Below are 25,727 nucleotides of genomic sequence, written 5' to 3' on the forward strand. Positions count from 1 at the left end.
TTATAAAATAAATAAAAAATTATAGTAACACATTATTTACATACTTTTACATTTCAAAATTAAATATACAATTTTTAATATTTTTATAAATGGCCAACAAGGCCAGCTTAATCAGTGTGTGGACAGGTGCTTAGCTGAAAAGTTTCGCAATAATGAATATATTGTTCGCAAATTCAAATTCATTTTTCAGAGTGACAACGTTAACCTTTGATTTGAATTTGTTTTCAAACGTGTTTTGAATTATCATTGTATAAAATATATTGTTTAGATTTTCATAGAACTTTAGATCGATCTAAGTAAATTAGTTAACGTCTGTGTCTTTTTTTATATATAAATTCATTATAAGTGTTATTTTTTATTCAATACGGGACATGATTTTTTTCTATTACACCTCTTTACGCTCAATAGTATTTATCGGATATGTGTAAATATTAATGGTGAATGATGAGTGGTTTGATTTTTAGATTTTAAAATTATATTTTTTTTAATATATATTTAACTTAATTCTATAAAATTAGTTTATATAATTAAAATTATCTACCATTTATAAACATATTTTCTAAACTTTATCTTATTTAATACAAAATTGACGTATCTTTTAAGTCCATAAAATAATATTTATTTTAACTCAATTTTTATAAAATTAATTTATAATAAAAACATGTCATTATAAATATATTTCAGATTTTATTATTGGTTAATATAAGACCTGAAATTTTTTTCTTCCCGTATTTTGATTTGATTGCATAAATTTTATTTTTATTTTTTAGATAATAGAGTTGTATAAGAAATATAATTTTTCAAAACACAATATCAATAATTTCGGAAAATATTTTATCAAAATAAAATAGAAAAACAAAACATGCATTTTAAAATATTTTAATTTGAAAAATAACTTTAATTTTAAATGAAAATCAAAAGTATTAAAACAACTCTGCGAAACAATACTAAATATATCTGTTTGACAGGTGATAACATTGCAAAATAGATATGTCACTAATATACAAATAATTACTCAAGAGGTAGGATGATCATGCCAAATGAGATCGCCTAAACAAATGTATGGACTGCCAGATCTGTTCATGCCTTAAATACATTAAGATAGGGATGCAAAGAGATAACGGTCCATTGGTTATAGTTTTTAAAAAAAGTGATTTTCTTACAAATATTTTTATAAAATTTATTAAAAAAATAATAGAAGTTACTTTAAATTCATTTTTATAAATTAAAAAAATAATTTTGATATTCAATAATTCATATATTAATTATTAAATATAATAAAAATTACATTTTTTATTAAAAATTATATCTCTCAAAATTATATTTATGAAAAATTTCTTTAAATATCTTTTTATTTTAATCATTTTATAAAAGTTTGTTATCAAAAAATGTTGTAATAAATAATGAAATATTTAAAATGAATTTTTATGATAAGTTGTTTAAACTAATTTGTCATTTGAATTTTTATTAAATTATAACAAAAAAAAATGAAATACTATAAAAATTATATTGAAAGAAAATTGTAACGGGGCGAAGATCTTTATAGTTTATATAGTTTAACTAAAATCTCAAATTTAGACAACTCCTCTTAATGCTCTTGATCCCATCCACAACAAGTTTAGAGTCAAGTTGAAACATAAAACATGAGTTAACTATAGATACAAAAGAAAAGGTTACTCTCCGTTGTTGACATATTTTAATGTGCAGCGGTGTACAAAACTCAGTTTAATTTATTAATCCGTTCTATCATGTAATATTTGAGTTGAGTTTGACTTAACATAAATAAAATAATGAAAAAAAAATTAAGACAAAATAAAAATATAGTAGAAGCAGAGATTGAGTTCCAATTATTTCTTGGGATATCTGTCAAGTCCAAAATCATGTTATAGATAAAGAGCTATTATATATTATTATTATTATTATTATTATTATTATTATTATTAATTTCACTATATCTAGAAAATAACCAAATCCAAGGTATTCATACTTATAGACTATAGTCAAATAAGAAAACAAGTTGTATTGCAAAATATTCTTTAACCACCAACTATTCTTATTAAGAAGGGATGAATAAATATTTAGTTGACGATTAGTTATATGTTTGCTTCATAAATTTTTAAGCTTCAACTTTTTTTTTTTTTGAAATGTGTCATGTCATATTGTATAAGTTGAGTTACTTTTTGAATATATTTTTTTATAAAAAATATTTATTTAGTATTATAATGTATTTTATATTGATGTCAATCTAATCTTATTTTTGTATTGTCTCATCCTTATTAGATCCACATTTTACCAGATTCAAATCTAATATTTGATCCGACTTGATTTTAAGATCAAATAAACGACGTATCAGATTCAACTTAAATCACACTCTAATAATCATTTGTGACCCTAATAATAATAGGTGGTTTTAATTTATAGATATATCAATGTATCATTGTATTTTTTTTTTCTTTACCATATGTATCATTGTTTCTAAGATAGAATTATACATAAAATTTTAATCTCTTTTTTGGCCAACTGAAAAAATTTATCCTTGGACGTTGACCTTCTGGATTAAATTACATGGATTAACAAGATGATATAAGTGAGCCATGTTTAAGAACTAGATTGGGATATGATAAAAATAAAATGGGCCTAAATATTTTTGTGTGGGAATGTGGTTTACCACATTAGTAGTTAAAAAAAAAATTAGCGGGCTACCCCCTGCCAAATCGAGCGAGTTTGATTAATTAGGCTATGGGTTTTAATGTAACAGACAAAAAGCCCATGTGGATAAACAGATCTAAATAATTATATTCAAACTTTACCTTTTTGTAGTCCGACACAATAGACAGCTACGTCAATAAATAAAAAAAGATTTGTTAATATAATTATTAAAAAAGTAAATTGTTTAATTTACAGTATAAAACTCAATAAAAATTTAAAAATCATGAATTGTAACAATTACACCAACAAATAAATTCAAATACACAAATAATATTATATTAATATAAAAAAATTACTAATTTTATTTGTAATAAAATAATAAAGAAATAAATAGTACCAACGAGTATGATACAATACCAAATATTGAAACTTCATCATTTTAGAAGTATTTATACTTCATAGTTCTTTATCTAATGTGATGATCTACAACTCTCTCCTCATGACCTAACAAATTATCAGCTTATTATATGTAACTAAAAGTCACACATTAAATGAAAAAATGAATGTAAAATACTATATAAGTGAAATGATTCATTTCCTCAATGACTTAGCATTCATTTGTATCTACGGTAGAAGTTTAATTCTCACTTTCCAATGCATTTCTACTGTGAATCTATGGAAGCTATTAAATGGAGTATTAACATGGACGTTCGTTTGCTTTGGTCCAAACATAAAAGCAAATTGAATATGCAATATCGAACATACTTGTGTAGTAGTTCTTATCTCAATGCGATGAAGTTAGAACACTTTCATGACCCAACACAAAATATTGGACCAAAAAAGCATATAATAGTGAAGGGCGAAAGTGAAAACTTTGCGGAAATGTTTATGTGGTGCTCTTCCTTTTCTTCTTTATAGACTTTAAATTGGTTTAAAGCAAAAAAAAGAGGCCCAAACTAGTTCTGGGAAAACTTGCATTGTTCTTAAGTTGACATAAACACTGAACCCAATCTTATCACCCATCTTATAAAAATGATAGAAAGGAGTTACAGCTTACAATTACAATGACAACACTATCCTAGTAAAGTAGTATTCAATAATGATATTCCAAAATGGAAGAAGAAAAAAAATCCTAAAACAAACCATAAAGAAATGGGAGAAACAGAGCAATACATTTTCTTAATCTCCTCTCTCCCAAAAATAAATTGCAAACAATGGTAACAAATTATTTAACATGAATAGATGAATCAACCTAACATAACATGTCTTCTCTTCAAGACATCAACCACAATATATATCAACAAATTTCTCTATGAAAAGATGGCAAAAAAATTCAAGACTTGATAATCCCAAGTGCTTCTGCTTGAAGTGAAACAGAATGATTAACATCGTCACCAATTTGAAGACTATGTTCCCCCATTGGAATTCTCCTAATCCCCGACCTATCCACAACACTAAGAAACTTGCAAACATGAATATTGAATCTAACTCTTTGCTTAGTATTAGCAGCAACATGAACTTTCTCAAATGCCACTAATTGTTTCTGTGGGACCCAATGGGCCCCACCATTAGGTGGAGCAGAGAAAACTAACAATGTGTGAGTACCATCTCTAGATCCGACATTTTTAACATCAACATGAAGAGTAATGGAAAGTTTGCCACATTTTGCATGGGTCACTCTAATTGCTTTGTTTGAAATGTTTGTGTTGTTACCATGTCGGTGACCGTGCACGGGAACTGACACCAATGTGGGAGCACTAGATAATGTTTGAACAAAGTGTGTGTATGTCAATCCGTGTCCAAATGGATATACTACCGGTCCTTTATAGAATCTGTATGTTCTTCCGGGGTACCCTATTGAGCTTGCTCTCATTGCCATATTTGTCATGGCCAAGTTTTTTAGGTACTCTTGTGGGTACCATGTCACAGGTAGCTTGCCTCCTGATACAAAAACAGAATAATGTCACAATTATTGTATTATTATTATTAATAGGTTACTTCATATTTATTTAGAAAAATATTGAAGAGACAGTTTCATAGTCAATGTCAATTTAGTTGTCAAATTGTACATATAACTTATAAGATAGTAACTTAGATCGTAAAAGAAAATTCTTGACGAGATTCGTATTTATAACTATATACATAAAAAAGAAATAGTTTTTTTGTTGTTTTTTTCTACTAATTTTATCTTTTATTTAAAAATACATTAGTAGTTATGTATATCAAGATATTGAATTTTGATATAAAAAGTATTATTTTCAATTTTATCTTTTCTTTAAACTATTTTATTTACAATTTTTTCATTATTTATTAATAGAAACTGAACTGAATTTTTCAAACAATCGTATAAATTTTTACAATTTGTATTATTTTTTTCGAGAAAAGTTGTATGCTAGATTTTAAATAAGTAAATTTGGTTTTGGAAACTGTTAAAGACACTTGTTTCATCATGAAATTTTAATTTTAAAAATTATGTTGAAATTTTTAATAATTTTAAAGACCAAATTTTATTATTTTTAGAAATTAAATTTATAATTGACTTGAGAATTCTATGGCAAACAAACAAACCTGGGTTAGCGGTTCCAAATAAAATATCAGCAATGGCAGCACCACCAGCTTGGCCCGGATATCCGGCCCACAAGATACCAGCAATTCGAGGATCATTCTTCGCAAAAGTAATGTCTATAGGCCCACCAGACATCAAGACCAATATAGTTGGTCCCTTTGATGCAGCTGCAACTTTTGAAACAAGATCTTGCTGATGCCCAGGCAAAAGCAAGCCGGTCCTATCAATGGTTTCAGCTTCAATAGATTGGTCCAAGCCTATCACTAGAACTGTTGCATCTGCTTGACGGGCTGCATCTAAGGCAGGCCCAAAATTCTTATCGTCTTTACAAGCTACATTTACACAACCAGGTTGATGAATTGTTCGAGCATATCTTCCTATTCCTTCTAAGGGACTTGTATATCCACATGCAATACCTATTAAACATTATCTTTTTTTTATTATCATTATTATAGACATTAATAAGAAGTAAAATGCTAAAGCATATTGGATAAATACTCAATTTTTTTTTTGCATGTTATCAAATACATCTTTAACCTTATTCATTTAGTTTCAAAAGCATTTTTTGACATTGTCAACTTAATGTCATAATAGTCTTTGTGAATATTACTTAAGAGACAAATGTGCTTAACATTTTACGATTTCAATGATAAAAAATTAATGCATGTGACTAAGTTAACACATTCCTACATTTTCATAGAATAAATTAATTGAATATTTACTTGCAATATTGGTTTGAACTAGGGCTATAATTTGGCCTAGAAGAATACGGGCTTACCTGCATAATTTCCAATCATGGTAACAGTGACATTAGAATTAGGCCCAATTATAGCCACAGTTCGGTGATGCTGTGTAGAGAGAGGCAAAGTGGGACCAGTGTTTTTAAGAAGCACAATTCCTTGTCTAGCGGCTTCAAGGGCTAGCTCTTGGTGAGCCGGCTTACACACATCTTTTGGACCTAACTTGCCGTAAGCTTGAGCCGATGGCTCTCCATCAAACATCCCTAATCTCATTTGCACCGTTAATGTATTCACCAAAGCACCATTTACATCTGATTCAGTTACCAAACCTTTTTTCACTGCATCTTGCGTGTGTATTCCTAGGAAAGGCCCACAATCTAAATCCAAACCTATTGCATCATTTAAAAAAATTAAAATAAAATCTCAATTTGTGTTCACATTCCTCAATTGGGCCTGAACACCCAAATCAACAAGTTACATTAGTTTGGTTGAAACAATTAATATGGTTTATGTCAGTAATTAACCTGCTTTGATTGCATCAGCAGCAGCTTCTTCTGGTGTTGATGTATAATGTTGGCTATTGTAAAATACTCCAACAGAGTCACAATCAGATACAATGTACCTAAATTAAACCAAACAAACTGAGATGGTTCATTTAGAGAGAAGGCAATTAATTGTTGAATGTTATTTGATATGTTGGAGCTTACCCATCAAGTCCCCATTGTCCACGAACAGTTTTCTTTAGGAGGTTGGGGTCAGCACAAGTAGGGACACCATTGACTTGATTGTAAGAACACATGACACTTGCTACTTTTCCTTCCTTCACACACATTCTGAATGGCACATCGAATGTGTCCTCTATGTCCTGCTTACTCACCTGCGCCCATTAAGCTTGTAGTGAACTTTTACTTTACAGACTACACATTATATACTATAACATCCATGGCCTCACAACATGATAAATCCTCAAGAATTTGTTAACATATATTTCCTATATCTTATGTTATACATCAATCATGTTTGTTTTTATTCAACCGGACCGACCTAATATATGCGGAGGTTTAAAACAAATTTTTTAAATTTTAATACGATATTACTAAATTAATTTTATTGATCTCATAAAATATTTTTTTTCAATGGATTTAATATTGTTGAGATAATATTAAATTTAAAAAATATTCATATGTTTTAATTTTAAAATATTAAAATATGAGGGTTTTTTTTTTATTAAATAGCATTTTTTAGGTCTTCTAAAAAAGTAAATTTTTTATTTTTTATGAAGACTTAGAGCGGTTGCTTTAGTGACTTCACTATCAGACTGACCATATTATTAAGGTAAATTCAAGAATTGACCAGTTATAAAAGTAACGACGAAAGATTTTATCTCATAGAAGTAGAATTTTATAATCTTTTTAATTTTCATTATTAAAAAAGTGACTTAATTAAGTGAATAAGTAGCGCTCAAAATTGAATTATTCAAATCAACCTCACACAAATTATCATCTCAATTGTAAGAACAGTAGACAATGTTGAATATCATCATTATAATTTTAGGTGTTTTTAAATAGTGATATACTATAAGAGACTTGCTCCATTTATAACTAAATACAAGCCAAAATACTTAAATACATGTATATGCACAAGATGTGTATAAGAAAATGAGGTGCAAAAGAAAAACAATATTATCTCATGTGGTCCACTAAGCTGAGTCATAGTTATTCCTTATCCTCTATAATTTATAGAACTATCCATTATCCAAAGACAAACCGATAACATAAAGGATACAAAGAGGACCCACAAATTCTACGAATCAACTTGGCCTACGCCAAAAGTACCTAAACTTTGGTTTTTTCAATTTGGGATGAATGAATGAATGTCACCATTCAGAAGATTCCCATTTTCGCTATAATAACATTATTAAATTCAATTCAATTTCAAATGTTCAATATATGACTGATCACAGACTTATAGTCACGTTCATTTTTTAAAAAACAAAATGGTACACTAAAAATAACATTAAAAAACAAAATGTGCTTAGCCTAGTATTAGATATTTTTATTTTAATTAAAAGTAGTAGTAGTAGTATTTTTCATTTATCATTCGAACACTAATGAGTGAGCAAAAAAAAAAATTAAAGAGGACGCACCTGTGCATTAAAGTGAAAGCGATCCACGCCGTTCCAATTATCAATATCATAAGCTGTGAAGTGTTTGCAACAAGCAGCCACCTTCAACCGGTTACCGTCTGTTCCCTGTAGCCCCTTAACATAACTAGCAGCATAACTACCGGCTAGCACAGGGTCCTCACCGGGAGTTTCCTGTCCACGACCCCACCTAGGATCTCTGAAAATGTTCACATTTGGACTCCAATAAGTTAACCCTGCTGCTCCTCCATTGTACATTGCCCTTGCTTCGTCCGAGACAACCTGCGCAATTTTACCTAACCATCTTTATTTTTTTCCTTTTCTTTTTTATGGAAAAACTCTATTTTGCAAACTTCGTAAATGTTTTTTTTCTTGTTGGTTTATCCACATTTGCACATTTAGGATTTCAACAATTGTTTAATCCAGATCAATGATTTAAATTTAAACTCAATATTTTAAATTATAAAATTAAAATCAATATGTTTTTGAACTGTTTAATTATGATCCAACTCTCACTGATGTGTATGTGTTGAGTTCCAGATTGCATGAAATCAAATTCCAAGTTGTGCAAGTTGCTGAGGAAAAGGGGACAATGAACGAGCCCACATGAAATGATACTAGTCTCTATGTCCCATAATAATCAATTGATATATAAATAATATTTATTTTAAAATAAATGATTTTTTAATGAATTTTTAATGTAATATTATCTATTTTTTTATTGTACCATTTATATTAATGATAATATTAAATAGATCAATATTTTAATAAAGATATTATTCTCTCTATTATTTTATCATTTTTTTAATATGATCCAACAGGAGACAAGTTGAGAATAGAACCAATAAATGAGCAAACCAAAATCAAAAGTAAAAAAGATACGAACCCATCATAATTGGTTGGTTCGCAACGCTACTAACCGATTAATTTATCACAAAGTAAAGGATAAAAGGTAGCTTAGTGTAATGGGAATATTTTATCTCTTTAGTTCAGTCACCTTCATATGTTTTTTCCCCTAAAAAATAATTTTATATAGAGCCATTAATTTGCAAGCCCATGATCGGAAAAATTAAGCCACATAATTAAATGAATGGCCATCTCTCCCGTGTAAATCGTACGATGATCATAAGTGCAAGCACAAGTGTGCCCACGCTTTAACTGTTATTACTAGCAAGCAACTATTGCAGATCAAAAATGTGTATCTATACTTCAATTATAATATTTCTTTAATTAATTTTGTGAAACGTATACAACTATTATTACGGGACAAAGCGTAACTATTAGGGATCAAATATATAAAACTTTGTGAAAATAATTAATTTATCCATAACTAGACCAGAACTTTTTTTGAACAGAATATCAGTAAAAACAAAAAGACAAAACAGATCTTGAAAAAAAAAATGTAAAAGTAAAAGTCAAGTACTACTTTATTGTGGAGATATACATATAACCAAAAAAATAAATACTAAACACATTTTATATTCTTAATCTTATATTTATTGGAGTATTTTCTTTTAGCATTATCCGTTGAATATGAGATAAATTAGCATAAAAAGGTTTGGGTAAAATATTTTAGAAATAATGATAAGAAGTGGTTTGTAAAGTTAGTTATAGAGAAAAAGAAATCTGACCCGTCCAATAGCCTCCCACAAAGACGCATTGAAAGAAGCAGCGGTGGTGATGACTTGAGGGAAACTAGTAGCACCGGGAAAGAGAGCACCAAATTTAGTTCCAGGACCCACATTTGAAACACCATGAAGTGCCTCAGACCACCACTCATAGCCTTTTATTCCAAATCTCGGAACCGCCGCAGCATTATTAACTAACAAATTAACTTTCTCTTGCAACGTTAACCTTCCAATTATATCCTTCACTCTCTCCGGTATCGCCAACTTCACACTGCAAAATGGTAACTTCTTTGTTGTGCCATCTTTTGGGTCGCACGCGAATGTGTCACGTGATTCGCATGTGCGCTGGAGGAGAACCACGATGAACAGAACAATGAAAGGTGAGAGTGAAGGAGCCATTTGGGTGAAAGAAAAATAAAATAAATGTAATGAAAAGTTGAGAAGTGAAGGATTGGAGGGAACATTATATAGTAGTAGTAAATTAGAATGGGTGAGGGGTTGATGTTTATATCACACTTTTCATCATTGAGTTTTTCTTTATTTTTTTATGAGTACATTATTAATATTATTTTCTCTTCACTGTTTTATTATGTCTACATTCAATCCCAACTTGCCTGGCTGGTGAGATTTCAATAAAGTTGGTTAGTAATATTCAAGATTAAAAAAATATAGATCACACAGTGTTCATAATAATTTAACAACCAAATAAACAACTATAATGTTTAAGCACTTTTAATTTTGCAACATTAATTCATTCAAACACTTTTTTTTTTTTATCTCACTTGTTTGAATCTACCAACAAAATAGGATTAGAAATGATCGGGGGTTGAGAATTCAGAATTCGGATCGATGATAGCAAAATGCATACAAACATGTAACAATCATATAATAATAAATGAATTTAGTTTATAATAAATGTTAACAACGGTCATTCATAAATCTAAATATAAAATATTTATTTGAAAATATATTGAAAATTGTGTATTCAATTTATTTAAAGTTAAAATTTGGATCTTTTCAATATAAAATTTATACTTTTGCTTCATTAATAAATACATTTAAAATACTTATTAGTAAAACCCTTAATTTATATATACAGTTAGAATAAATCGAAAAAACATTTCACTAAAATTTTCCAATCCTGCTGTTTATATATATATGTCTGGCAAGCACAAACTTTTTTTATACTAAGATAATGATTAGGTGACATGAGGTTCAATGAGATATTCAGAGGCCAAAAGTTGGAGTGGCAAAATAAAGAAGCTAATCTTAATTAATTGATATCTGAAATAGATTATTTATTTTAAATGATAATACTATTTGATATTGTTAGAATATTAAATACCTTTTGATTTCTTAATCGATTGTTCTAAATAAGACAAAAAAGTTTGGGGATGTAGTGAGTAGGATTTCAGGAAGGATCACCAATTTATGTAGTATCACTTAACAACTAATGTTTTATAGAAAATGCAATTAATTGATTCATTTAATCCTCTTATAGTTAAATATCTAAATGTAAAGAATACTTCACATCATCGCAGCAGCATGTATCAAAAGAGTGTGATTGAAGTCGTTGTTCAGTTGCTCTGTTTTGTGGTTTGTGTCAGATGCAAAGTGCAAACATTCTATATGTAGGACAACTTGTAAACCAATTAATTGCTTTCAATTTTGTACACTAATAAAATCATTTTGCATAGTATAATAAAGAGTGGTTGTTAAGCCTGTAATTTTCAACCTTAAGCTGTTAGTGAGGAACTTCTATAAAATGAGTTGAGTATAGCACACGTTATTCCCGGGAGCTAACTAAAAAGTTAAGAGAAACAAAAAAAGTTCATCAGTTAAGTGTAACAACAACTAGTTATAGATCAATAAATTAGAGTTTGGCTGAATATAAATTTTGAAAGTGACGAATATAAATATAATATTAAAAATAATTTTACAAAACAGTTTTTAAAAACAAGAAATTTAAATTAATTTTTTAATTTTAAAATACTAAAATAAAATTTTTAAAATGTGAATCAAGTGCTAACAAATTTTAATTAAATTGTAATCAGTACTAACCAAATTATAAATTCCTATAACTAAATTGAACTAAATGTAACATTACCGTTTCCTCAATAGAGCACCGATTGAATTACAAGTAGTTAGAGATCAAGTAAGTTAACAGCCCCTATCTAATACTATTATAAGTTATCTTCATAAGAATAAGTGCTTGTTGCTGGAGTGTAGCTTCACTTGGAAGTGAGATTTCAACTTTCAAGGCTCAGATAAAAAACCAAGAGCTAGTCATAGTGCATATCATATCTCACATCGGTTACAACTCAATGTTGCATTAACAAAAGATAGAAAAAAGAAAGTGTTACTTTACGAAACAAGAATGTAGGCAATAACTTAAGTGGCTTTCAGAGTGGAAAGTGTATATAGTTTACAATGAGTTAATGTTTGAAAGTATCAATTTAAAATAAATTCGAAAAATGATCAACGTGGATTTAAGTAGAAAGAAGTCGTTTTTAATGAGTGAAGATAAAAACGGTTATCTAACTTATATCTATTTATCAAAAGAAATAAAATATAAAAAACAAATATTATATTTTTCATTCATCTCTCCTTCCATTATATTTTTATTTTATATTTTATAGATTCTACATTTCTTTCTTCTATGTTAAATGATTAAATATTTTAATGTGAAAATATTATCAATTATTTCAACTATTTTTTGTTTGTAGATGCGACGATAAATACATGACTATTTCATTCACTTTATTGTAATAACTTATACTAATATTATAAATTATTATTTTTTAATTTTCAAGACCAACTAAATCTTAATTTTTTTTTAATTAAAAATGGTTTGGACCTTTATTTTATATTTTTCTTTTGTACAATATTTTATATTTTTTTTATCTTCAATAAACAAATTTATGAATCCACCACCGTTTATTTTTTTATTGTTTTTGTCGAATCAATATTGATCATTTAAAATATATCGTAAAAAACACATAAAACTTTAAACTTTTACTTAAATGTTACAATATTAATTGTCGAAATTTGAACAATTTTTAGTCCAACTCTTCCTAATCCTAACAATTGCAAAAGTAAACAACTTTGCTTTTTATATCTTATTCCTTTTATAAAATAAAAATACATTGTTTTAAGTAGTGGAAACAGAGCATGGCATTACAAGTCTCACCTTTCGGTGGCAACGAACAAGAATCTCCCTTGAATGGATAAAGGCCAATTACTTTTGGGATGATGATGTTCAAAACTATCGACCCTTATTTTATTTTCTGTTTTACTACTTAGCTTCATATGAATTATCATATTTATTTATTGTTTTATTTTTTTTAAGAATTTAATTTACGTGTATGTTTAATATATTACAATAATTCATGTCTATTACTTTAAAATTAATTATATTTTTAAATATTGAATGATTAAATATTTGTGATTCACTTGTCTGAGAAAAATTCTATATAAATTAAATCATTTTCGTATTGCGTAGTGGTATCAAAGTAATCACAAAATGAAATAAATTTTGACAACATTATGGTCTGCACATGTTGTGATGGCCGGGTTGAGAAAGGGAAGAAATTATGAAAATATATCCACTTGTGTGTGAGTGTCGTCAGTTTCTGACAAAAGATCATTAATCAAACAAAAGCTTTGTTAGGTTTTCTTGGGAAGATGCCCATAATGTCTTGCAGTTTGCAAAAGTTTTGTCTGCTTTCTTCACCCACTTGACCAATTTTAAATTGCTAGGAGTAACGTCATTGCTCCATGTCTAACAGTTACTGTTTCATTTGTTGTTTAAATTTAGTGATCATTTCTGTTTTGGGTTCTTAATCCCAAACATAATGAAAAACAATAATAATAATTGATGAAACCTTTTCCATATTTTGAAGGAAAGGAAAGGAATGATTTCTTAAGAAATTTTTGGTTGGTTCAAGACTTCATGTGGTCCACACTTTTAGGTTGATGGTGGGCCGGTTTGGGTTGTAAATCTATTATTCAAACCAATCAAAAAATATATAGATTGAATTAGGTTGAATTTATTTTGCGATAAAATTCATATTAAACTAAACCGATATATTATATATTATTTTAAACCGAATTGATCCATAAACATAGTTATTTTTTAATTTATATATTTTCTTTAAAAAACTTAATCATATATTTGATCCATATAAATATACTATTTTTTAATTTTTATCTCTATAAGTTTTTTGTTTAAATTTAGTCTTTGCAAATATATTTAGTCCTTATAAAATTGATTGTCTTTGATTGCACCGAGACTAAATTCAAACAAAAAATATTTATAACAATTAAAAAAAATTGCATATTTACAATGACAAAAAAAAAATCAAACAACAAAAAATAACGATTGTTTTTAACTTTCAATTATAAATTGATCGAGGCGGGATTCCGGGTTGTCCCAAATCCAATACCACCCCATTTCATGTTATTTAAGTCATTGATCATAACCTAACAATATATAGTATCTCTTATACTAGCCAAAGAGAAGATGACAACAATATAGTTCATGACACTATTGAGGTTGCTCTATTGGTAGAGTGGAGCAAAAATATCAAGATAATTGTGTTAATAATTCTCCATTTATTAATTTTGTTTCGAAAGTTGATATACATGACACAACTATATTGAGGAAATTTCTCATTCTAAATTTTTTTTGATAAAAAACCAAGAAGAAAATGAGTCTCTAGATTGAACTCATTCATGATGAAGAGGTCTAACTTCCCGTGACTAATGAACTGAACTAATGTTCCTAATTCTAAGCAAAACATATTAAATCATTTCTCTCAACAACTAAGCGCAGCAACCAAATTTATTACTTTTGTGACTTCAGCTCCCCTGTTAATATTATAAAATCAAATTCCAATGTTATTCGTGATATTAAAATGCTCTCCAAGTTTTTGGAAGGTATGGATAAAATATATAGTTTAGATAATGATGTTGTCGCAGATGAGGATATTGTGGTTGATGAGAATATTAATCTATCGGCAATAATTGATAAACAAAAATTTCACTTCACGTTAAAATTTCAGTTGAAATAATTGAATAATTACTTTTTTGTTGTTGTTGTCTTTTCGATTATGGTTCGACCATAATTCCTCAAACTGAAATATGAATGAAACTTCATAGTCTATCATCAGATGATAGGATATCACGTGGTCTTTGTACTTAGAATATGATAACCAATTGATTATGGGATTAATCCGGATTTGAATTATATACACTCACAACTTTATTGTGCAGTCAGTTCATCAGTAGTCCTAGATTAATATCAAATAATTCATAATTATAGTAAATTTTAATTTTTGTAAAATTTCAGTTCTTCAGTGGTCGTCGATTAATATCGAATAATCTATAACTATAATAAATTTAAATTTTGTAAAATTTAAATTTTTTGAACTTTAATTTTTGAACATTTAATGATATTCAAACAATCAATATATTAATGCATACAATTCAAATAGATGATATATAAGTGGTTGACAAGGGAGAACTTGTACCTAATGTATGTGTAAAAATGAAGCAAACTAAGCTAATGGGTCCCTTCCATGTTGTTAAGATCAGTTTTTGCTTGAAGGCAAATGCCCACACAACATATTCATGTTTTGAGTTGTTGTCATTCTTAAAATGTCCATAATTAATAACTTAACCAAGAACAGGTGGTGCCCTCAAATTACCAAGTACCAACAACTTTTTGGAGCTCTGTTTTTCATGTTTGTGGATAAACAAATTACTTCCATAATAAGAGATATTTTCTACTCACATCGTTTATTTTTCCACTTGCAAATAATCAAATTTGAAGGACCAATTAGACCCACTCCTTTTTCAATACCTCTACACATAGTATTTTCACCCCCACAAAATTTTAAAATTGTCATAATATTCTTTTTCACTTTTAATAATCCATCCCTAGTTATCTTTAAAGATTTTACTCTAAATTTTAATGAGTATTGGCACTTTTATTAACTGGTTACTGTTGAATGATTGTTTGGTTTACGAATAGAGGTGTACGTGAGTTGGGTTGGGTCGATTTTGACAAAATCCGATATCCGACCCAATCAATTATTTTTGGGTTGAGTTAAGTTTTAAATTCGTATTTTTTTATTTAATCCGAATCGAACCGAACCGATCAAAAATGAGTTGGGTTGGATTGACGGGTTATACATAAATAATAACTTGTTTTTTATTTTATAGAATAATATATTGAATGAAAATATATTTAATACTTGAATGTTTTAAAAAATATAAAATTTCAATCAAATCATTCAATTCTTTAAATAAATCATCAATCTCTCAACAAAAAAATAAATAAATCTAACAATCTTCAAATACATAAAAAAATTCATCAAGAGTATTTAACTAGTATTTAACTCAAATATACTGTATGTAACTAAAATGAATAGTATTGAACTAAAAAAAATTGTATTTTAATAAATGTAAAAAATTTAAACTAAATTCATTATAAACATAACCATAAGCTTTTCGTTTATAGATTTATTATGTAAAACTATAACAAAAATTAGATACGAATTTTATGAGAATGGATATACGAGATTATAAGGCCAAAACAAATTAAATGCTAAAATGTGAGAAAAATTCAGTATTTAGCCTAGACGCATGAACACCTTGCATCAGCATTTATATAAAAATCAGTTATTAATAATATTGGATTGATAGGACTGTCAAACAAATTTTTTTTAAAAATATGTAACTAATTATATCGGGTCGACGGATTCAAATTGTTAAACCCATTATCCGAACCAAATATAAGCGGATTTCACCGGGTTGAGTTGAGTTGGACCCAAAAGTGATCGAATACGGATAAAAATCAAATTTGGTGATCAGATTGACGGGTCGACCTGCATCCATGTACACCCCTATTTACGAATATGAAAAATATAAATTCTAGAAATATTTTTATCCACTTCAATTTTTGTTGGGTGGGACTTGGGAGAACTAGGTGTATGAATATGAAAAATGTCTCCATTATTTTGAGGCTCAACTATTTCTCATTTAATGAGAAACTATGTGGGCTGTGAAATACAACGATATATGGGTCTGTCATCCAAGTGGGTTGTCAAACTGCGTTGTTAATTAAATAAAAGAGCATTGTTAAATCCACCTTCAACTTTTGAAACTATACATCCTCCTCTGTGTTTTTTTGAAATATTGTCCATCCAAATTCAATTAGATCCGCATAATTTTATGAAGGACTAAGTTGATTTTTTTTTTTTTTTAATAAAATCATGGCACTTGCCACTTGGGTTCTTTGTCTTAATTTTTCAAGAATTTAAAAAACCATTTATACTAAGGTAAATAAAAACATATAGAAAGTGATGTTGCATGAAGTAAAGCTGCCAAAAAGTCTGAAATGAACCTGTTCTTTTTGCTTGATGTCATTGAATTTATAAATTATTGAAGTATAAGAAATTAATAAAATTATGATAAAAATAGGTTAAATACATCCTAATTTTATAAGAATGACTTAAATCCATTATAAAAACCTAATAAAATACCTACCAACTTAAAATTGAACTCTAAACAAAAAAATTATGATTCATTAGAGACATGTCAAAGATGAAAATGATAAAAAGTAGTAGAGAGATGTCAAAATAGAAGAAACACAAACTATGAGATGAGAAAAAATATAACTACAAATAACATAAATTTAATTTTCTACATACATAAAATTAAGATATTATTTATGATGGATTTTACATATATGAAATTACGATATTATTTATCATTATTTTAAATTACAAGATAAAAATTAAAATACGCAATGTTTTGAACAGTTGAATTTTAATCTACCTAGTACTACAATGTCCCAAATGCTTAAATTCGGTGATTAGGTAGAAATCCAAATTCCTAAATAAAATTACTGAATTAAAACCAATAAACTTAAAGCAACATTTTCACTTAAACTTAATTCAAATATTTGTAGCAGTAAAAGTTGTAAGAAACAACCAAGAAGGTAGGTTTTTCTTAACCTTATTTTCCTTAATGGTATCCAAACAAGGCTTCCACCCTTTACCCGATAATTGCTTACTCATATACTCGGCTCTCTCTTCCATCATCTCTGGCAAAAACTCACAAAAATCAAACCTTTCTTCTTCCATTATCTTTAATGTTGTTTCACCTTCTCCAATTACAACACTCTTTTTCTTCAAAAACCTTACAAGCCAAGGAAGAAAGCCTTGAGAGCACATGAAATAATCGGAATTCATCGAAGACTCAACGATGGAAAGAACTCGACGACACTCTTCCACGCTTAATCCGACAGGCTTTCCGGGTTTCACGGGAACCATTACATATGTTTTGTTCATGTCTAGGTTCTTGTCGGCTGGTAATGGTGTTGGTCTTTTTTGGTTAAGTGCTGAATGGAAATCAACAACAACATGTTTTGGGTGTTCTAACATGAGCTCTGCCACTGTTAATGGTTGGTCAAATTTTTGAATTAAACCGTTATAGTGAATGATTTTGATGGTGGAATGAAAAGAGATATGGTTTCCCATAAGAGGATATTAGGATTCAATTTTCAAGGTATGAAGAAACTGAAGAGAAAGAGAGAGGTGTGAGTAAATTGATTAATGTATGCAATGGGAAATGGTGTTTGTTAAACCGCTCCATCTTGTGAAAAGTTTAATTGTGGACTTGGTAGTTTGATTTGGTTTGGTTGTTGGATCTGACATGAGATACAACTATAACAAGTACACTACTTCACAATTTTTTACTTACCAGTTGGTCCCTCTATTATAGACTTTTAATGTGTAACTTTGTATTTTTTTTTATTTTGGTATTATATGTTAGCTTTTTTGTATGTGTGTTAAGTGTGATGGACGTAGTTTTATATGATATAAATATTTTTAAGATATAGTATAATGTTTTAGAAAGTAAGATCAATGTGATAATCTCTTTTGAATTTGTTGTAAATTTATCCCAAAAAAATTTATATATTCATGTATTTATGTAGTTAAATTATTTCAAAGGTTATTAAGCATATAATTTAAATCATGGTATACAAAAAAATCAGGAAGCCAAAATCTACTCTTGAAAAACATAATTTTTTATTTGCTTATATAATTCGATCTTTTATATTTAAAAGATTTTTTTATGATCTAAAATTTTGACTTTTTTTAGTTAAATAAAATTTGTTTATTTCCTGAACACATTTCCACCCGTAATTGTCTCTTATATTTCTTAATTTATTCTTTAAAAATATAAAAAATATTTATACATGCTTTTTGTCAAAAAAAAAAAACTGACACATGTTATGTTAGGATACTTATTTAGATTTAATTTTGGTTGATTTTTCATAAAAAATTGGGCTAATATAGGATGGCCTTGAGTTTAGACTAGTTAGAGTGGTCTTGAATTGCCAAGTCTATTTACCTAACAGGAAAAAGAATTCAAGGAACCGTTTATCTACAAACTTCATTAACTAATTTAATCAGATTATTATCATGGGTGTCATGTGATTCGATTGGTGAAATTATGATAAAAGCTTCTATACCCGGTAGAGGTTGTTTTGAGCTCCCATATTTACGTGTAAAAGGGGGGAAAAAATATATTGTATTAAATTCTAAATAAATGTCAATATTGTTAGACGTCTTATCTAAATTTGAATTCAAATTTTGTATAAAATTTACTTTAATTTTATTAAAAAAGATTGACAATTTTGTATAAAATTTATTTTATTTTTATTAAAAAAGATTGACTTTGGAATTAATTTGTTCACCTTGAGTTCATAAAAGGGACAAATTATTGTTATTTTAATGGATAATTATAAAGATATAAAAGCCCAGAACGATTTGGAGAGAAGTATTGAAGGAAGTTATCAAATTTCTAAAGGTTTAGGATTTGGATTAATGTTTTAAAGGTCGAGATCATATAACATTGACTGTGTAGCACACCTTAATTAAATCTTACTAACATTTGAAGCAAGTGAAGAATGATGACAAATATTTAGAGTCTCAAGGATATGTCCCATGCTCCCATCATATTATTTCAGATTTTCAGTGCATGTATATTACCATAATGAATCCATTGAGAATAAAACTGATAAAGATTTTCTACTCTAGGAAGGAAAAATCACTCTACATTTTCAATGTAACTTTTATTATTTTTTCTTATATTGTCATTTAATGATTATTATATACATAATTTCTGAAACATTATTATATTTTGCATTGATAATAATAAAAAACTAAAAAATTCTTAAGATGAGTAGTTTTGTAAAAAATTCTTAAAATGAGTAATTTTATAACGGATTTGATATTTTAAACCCGTAAATCCATTGACGTGAAATTTTATTGTGTTTATTTACGTATTTTAAGTATTGAATGATATCCTGCTGTTATAATTTTATTATTTTTAAGATGTTCAAGTATTTAAATTTAATTATATTATTTTAAAATAAAAAATAATAATTTTTTATCATCAGTAAACCTTACCCAACTCAACTTGTTCATTTTCGGATTGATTGAGTTCGAATTTGATGTAAAAATTACAGATTAAAATTTAATCCAACTTAAATTAAATAATTTGTTCAGATATCGAATTTTATAAATAACGATCCAACTCAACTTATATATACTCCTATGAGAGAGAGGAGAGAAAAACATAAATTATATATAAATATTCCTTTTTATGTAATAGTAATATTCCCTATATCATCCTAAAAAAACAGTAATGTTCCTATAATAATTCTGTACCCAAAAAAAATTATAATAACTATATATATATATATATATATATATTCATGTTGTTTGAAAATGATTTTCCTTGTTTTTTTTGCAAATGATGTCACGTTGGATTTTGCTTAGGTAGATAATCTAAGAAAGTTTATTCGGGTAAAAGTGGAATTTGAGGTTATTTGGAAATGTGTTTAGGTAAATATAGATGAATTGTATAAATTTCATCTTTTAAATCTTTGACAAATGCAAAGTTGTTAAGTTTATAAATGATAATGTTTTGTCAAATAATCATTTCAATTATTAATCCACAACAAAAAATTTAATTATTTATCAAAAAACACATAATAAATATAAAATTATTATGTGAAGACAACTAATATATACTACTATCATTTAGTAATAAGGGGTTGTGAATTAAAGTTTATATAATACTTAATTTAAAATTTAATATATATTAACCAACTATTTATCCGGTATAAAGCACGGATTCCTATATTAGAAAGTAAGTATCTCATGCAAATTAAATATTTACATTACAAGAACTATAACAAAGCAAAAATGTAAGCTGTTACAAAATATGCCGCACATGTCAACTTGCATAATTTACTTCATAAAAATTTATTAACGTGGATAAATCTATTTGAAAATTTTAAATATTTGTCAGAAACATATCACCACTATACGAATAAAAATTTATAGAAATTTATTCACTTTAACTAAAAAAAACAAACTACCTTTAAAGATTTGCAATGGAGAAGATGATAAGAAAAAATATAGAGGATATTTGAAAATTGGGTGTCTCCCAAAGTAGTAGAAAATGGTTTGAAGATAAAGACTCGTAAGTCATGGTGTCGCAGAATAGTTGAAGAATCAATTGAAAATGATGATATGGTTTAGTTGGGATGAGGTTTTGTAGGTGAACTCAGTGGAACAACTTTAAAATCCATAGATGAGATCGGTAAGAAAAGGATATTCCTGTAATTTGTAGATAAATCATATCAAAATAATAGCAACAAAACGGTCATGTAGTAATACTTGATTTCACGTGGTAGTGTGAAATTAGCATGATAGTCAAAATAAAAGACAATACTTTTAATAACCATGAGATGAAAAACTTATTTGAAGAGATGATGAATAATTGATAGAGAAAACATCAAAACATATCTCATATAAATGAGAGAGATAATGAAGATAACAAAAGTCTAACCCGCCACCATAGCTCTAGTTCCTCTTCTTCCTAGATTAAAGAGGAGGTAGTTTAAGGTAATTTTTTTTTTAGAATATTTTTTTAAATTGTTTTGTTATTTCTTTTAATCCTAAACAAGCTATCTTTATATATATTTAGTTTTCTTTCGTGTTTCATTGTCTACATGCGACATTTTGTTATAGTTGTTGTTTTAGTGTGATATTTCATTTTCTGTTTTTGTTGTGTTGTTAGTTGGATTTAGATTGAGTGATCAAGCTTCAATTCAGTGCCAATGCATATTCAATCCATGATTTTTACAACTTTAATTGTTCAAGAGATATGAATATTTCAGATACTTTAATTTTATTATATTTGTAGATTTTATCACATTTGTATGTATTTTACTGTTTTATACTATTAGTGTGAATGTTATGATTTTGTTAATTTATCTATTAATTTTATAGACTTTAAATTGTATAGTTCTTAATTGCAATATCTATCGATTTAAATGCATGAATATCGTTTTTTTAAGTAAAAAAATAATATCATTTTAACAATTTAACTAATTTAAAATTTTGTACATTCGTTATAAAAAATTGTCCTACAATTTTATTTATTTAGTGCCTTTTATTTGAAATCACTGCTTTTTTAATGAAGTAATATGATATTAATATTGTTGTATTGTTTTATTTTGGTTGTTGTATTATTTCTATTTTCATTATCGTTAATGTATGATTAAATAATTTCACATGTGTTGGTTTTGAAATGAATTTAATTTGAAATCAAATCAAAACAATTGAATCGTTTTCCTAATTTTTGAAAATATTAACATATAGGATAAGGATACGACAGAATATAAATTAAATGCAAGCCATAAATAAAGGATGTTGCGGTATTACTAATTGAAATTTAAAATTCAAATTGAAGGATGTTAATTTATCGTATCATTTTAAAATTTGAATCTTAGTTTAATATGTTGTAGTATTGTGGGATGATAAGAAATTGACACGTTAGATTACCCAGAAAAATGGTGTGGTTTCATCATATAATTGATCTATTTTTAATTTCTTTAATAAATGTTCTTCACTAACAATATCTACTATCTCATCCGTAATTGCAATTTGCAAATACCATCGTTTTTTCGTCAAATTTAAAACAAAAACAAAACTATAACATGATTCCATCGCAATGTTTAAGACGAAATTATATTATCTGATCAAGGAGATTCAAAAATAGGTTCCAAAACAGGATTCCACCGTCTTTGATTTCTTACTCTTGGAATTTGACAAACAACGTTAACGGAATCCTCAGTTGCCGTTAACTTCGGTGACGGTGAAACTTTCGCCGTTTTATCTCTCCTTCCTTTTCCACTCCCTTTCTCCGCAATCAAAATCTCAAACTCCGAAGCCTTTGAATTAACACGAGACACCGGCGCCAGCAGGTAAACCTTCCCCGCAAGAAGTTCCTTGTCGGCTCCCAAGGGCGTGATCCGTCGCGTTCTACGGATCTCATCTGCCGGAGTGATGACGTGTCCGATTAGTTCAATCATGAGCTCTGCGGATTTAACGGGCAGGTTGATCTCTCGAATGTTGCCGTTAGTGTCAAAAAGCGTTGCCGTATTCTTCTTAATACCTTTAACTCCGTTAGTATTACAAATATCAACACTAGCACAATTAGGGATACAAGAAAAAGAACTTGTGTTACCCATGGAGTGTGTTTTTAGCACAACAAATCAAGATGCTTGTTTATGTGTTGTGTTGTGTCACTTGTGTGCGTGTTGTGTCACTTGTGTGCGTATTTAATATTTATAGGATTTATTTTAAATGAAATGCGAGTTAAAGCAAATAGCCCCCTTCGAAAACTAGTTTTAAAAACGCGGACCTAACTTGTCGTACTGGTTCATTTTTGAACATTTTTGTCAATGTACTAGTTTAAAACCGTGTTGCACGGAGGCTTTTATTTTAAAATATAAATTATATCATCATCATATTTATCAAATTAAATGGAAATAATAGAGATATTTTTTTAATTTAATATAAGAAATTTAAGCTATTGAGAAATCATAAACTATCACGAATAGTATTGTTAATATTAATTGTGATTGAAGTGATAAAATTTTTATTAGTTGTACCACATGCAAACAAAATTCATAAAAATCAATATGAATTAATATTGTTGTAAAAATATTACATAAGTATAATACATATTTTTATTTGTAAAAAAAAACTTTACTCTTATAAATAAATATAATTGAAAGGTGATTTTGTATGTTTTATTTTAATTATTTTTAAAAACAAACATAAAAAAATGGTTTTTTAATTTCACTCATATCATTTATATTTCTTATTTTGGTATTAGGTAACAATAATTTTTTTTTGACGTCATCCACAGTAATGAAGTTGATTCTACAATAAAATTATTATTGTATTCTAAACATTAACCTATTGTATTTGGTAGGTAATAATTTTATTTATTAGAAATTTGAAGAAAAAAAAAGCAAGTGACCCTTGATATAAAAAGAAAGTAAGATGTTAAAGATAGTTTTTCTCGACAAAGGATAGAGTGTTTTTGAAATAGATAAAGGGTAGAGTTCAAATAATAAAGGAAAAAAATTATTAATAAAGGATAGAGTGTCTTATGGTGTTTTGTTTCTAAATAAGAAAAAATTTATCAATGCAAAAATGGAAAATAATAAAGGAAAACAATATGGGAGGAAAAAACCAAAATATACATCTTGATTTGAAAGAAATAATAATAACGTCATAAAAAGAAAGAAAAATTTAGAATTTTAAAATAAAAAACCAAATTATAGTAATACCCATTTAAGAAAGTAATTGAAAGTAATGTTTTTAAAAGAGTTCATTAGAGTTTTTTAATCTAAATTGAAAAGGTTTTAGCAAACTATATATCTTTGACTATTAAAAGTGTAATATTGACAAATAGTTTATTGTTGGAAAATTGTGGAAAACCTTGTAGTATTTATATCCGTGCAACACACGGAGAAAAGTTTGAGGTAAAATCTTCGTTAATATTTTCTGATAAATATAATCTAATTTATTTAAATAAAAAAATTGATTAAAGAAAAATATTTAAATTAGTGAATTGTTAAATATATTAAATAGTGTAATTTATATATATTAACAGTGTAGTTATTTTTACACATATATCCAATTAAATCAATTTTTTAAAATTGATTCTTAAAATATTTTGGAAAAAATTAATTGAAGGAACATCTATCTATACATAATACTAGGATTATAAACATGACAAGTTTTCCATTTAGCAATCATTAAAATTATGCTATTATTTATTGAACAATTAATGAGTATCAATCATTAATTGAATTATATTGAACAATTAATCATTAATCATAAATTTATATTGAACAAGTAATTAAATTATATTGAACAAGTAATTATCATAAATTAATCATTAATATATTGAACAAGTAATTAAATTTATATTGAACAATTAATCATTAATTGAATTATGCTATTATTTATTCATAATGAGTATCAATTCGAATTTCATTAAAATACTTTTTACTTTATTGAAAGTTGGACATATTATTGTTGCAGCCGTTTTTTGAAAGAAAAAATAATAATAAATGGGAAATGGCAACAAAAAAAGGTGCAGTTTGAATTTCATCCATTTAATGCCTTTAATATTTGATTCAACGAAGTTTGTAGCTATTGAATTTTAACGAAAGGAAAAGGAAAAGCACCTAAACAAATATTCCTTGTTAGTAGGACGATTGGTAGGGATGCAATAAAAAGAAACGGTGTTGCCCATATGGAGTGTGTTTCATACACAACAAATCAACATACTTGTTTATGTGTTATGTGCGTATTGGGTGATACACAACAAATGAGAGTCTACGCAAACAAGAGGCTATTGAAGTGGATTTTGGAGAAAGTGTTACAAATGCGGATCTACATTTTAGATTATTTAATTATGGCTGCCTCCATTAATCAATGACAATTACTAATACTATTCAATAAATTTTGTATATAACCCTTATGTTTTATAAGAGATATTAATTTACATTTATATAATATATCAATTTTTAATTAAGTTTTAAAAATCTT

At 27.4% G+C, this 25,727-nt stretch overlaps 3 protein-coding genes across 3 annotated transcripts; all 3 read right to left on the minus strand.

Annotated features, from left to right (window-relative positions):
• Positions 1 to 3,650: 3,650 nt before the first annotated feature.
• LOC101497836 (probable beta-D-xylosidase 2) lies at positions 3,651 to 10,187 on the minus strand. The gene is made up of 7 exons (XM_004494357.4): positions 9,730 to 10,187; positions 8,102 to 8,380; positions 6,663 to 6,832; positions 6,480 to 6,577; positions 5,994 to 6,344; positions 5,218 to 5,631; positions 3,651 to 4,590 (listed from the first exon to the last, which is right to left on the minus strand). The coding sequence occupies exons 1-7, from the start codon at positions 10,123 to 10,125 to the stop codon at positions 3,983 to 3,985; spliced, it is 2,316 nt and encodes a 771-aa protein (XP_004494414.1). The 5' UTR covers positions 10,126 to 10,187; the 3' UTR covers positions 3,651 to 3,982.
• Positions 10,188 to 17,476: 7,289 nt separating this feature from the next.
• On the minus strand, positions 17,477 to 18,682 carry LOC101498153 (uncharacterized). The gene has a single exon (XM_004494358.4). It carries the CDS (start codon positions 18,270 to 18,272, stop codon positions 17,688 to 17,690), a length of 585 nt encoding a protein of 194 aa, XP_004494415.1. The 5' UTR covers positions 18,273 to 18,682; the 3' UTR covers positions 17,477 to 17,687.
• A 3,972-nt stretch (positions 18,683 to 22,654) lies between these two features.
• LOC101499148 (uncharacterized) lies at positions 22,655 to 23,436 on the minus strand. Its single transcript, XM_004494361.4, has one exon. It carries the CDS (start codon positions 23,345 to 23,347, stop codon positions 22,856 to 22,858), a length of 492 nt encoding a protein of 163 aa, XP_004494418.1. The 5' UTR covers positions 23,348 to 23,436; the 3' UTR covers positions 22,655 to 22,855.
• Between the last annotated feature and the right edge of the window lie 2,291 nt (positions 23,437 to 25,727).

This window comes from Cicer arietinum, chromosome 3 (genome assembly GCF_000331145.2).
Source record: "Cicer arietinum cultivar CDC Frontier isolate Library 1 chromosome 3, Cicar.CDCFrontier_v2.0, whole genome shotgun sequence".
Classification (NCBI taxonomy): domain Eukaryota; kingdom Viridiplantae; phylum Streptophyta; class Magnoliopsida; order Fabales; family Fabaceae; genus Cicer; species Cicer arietinum.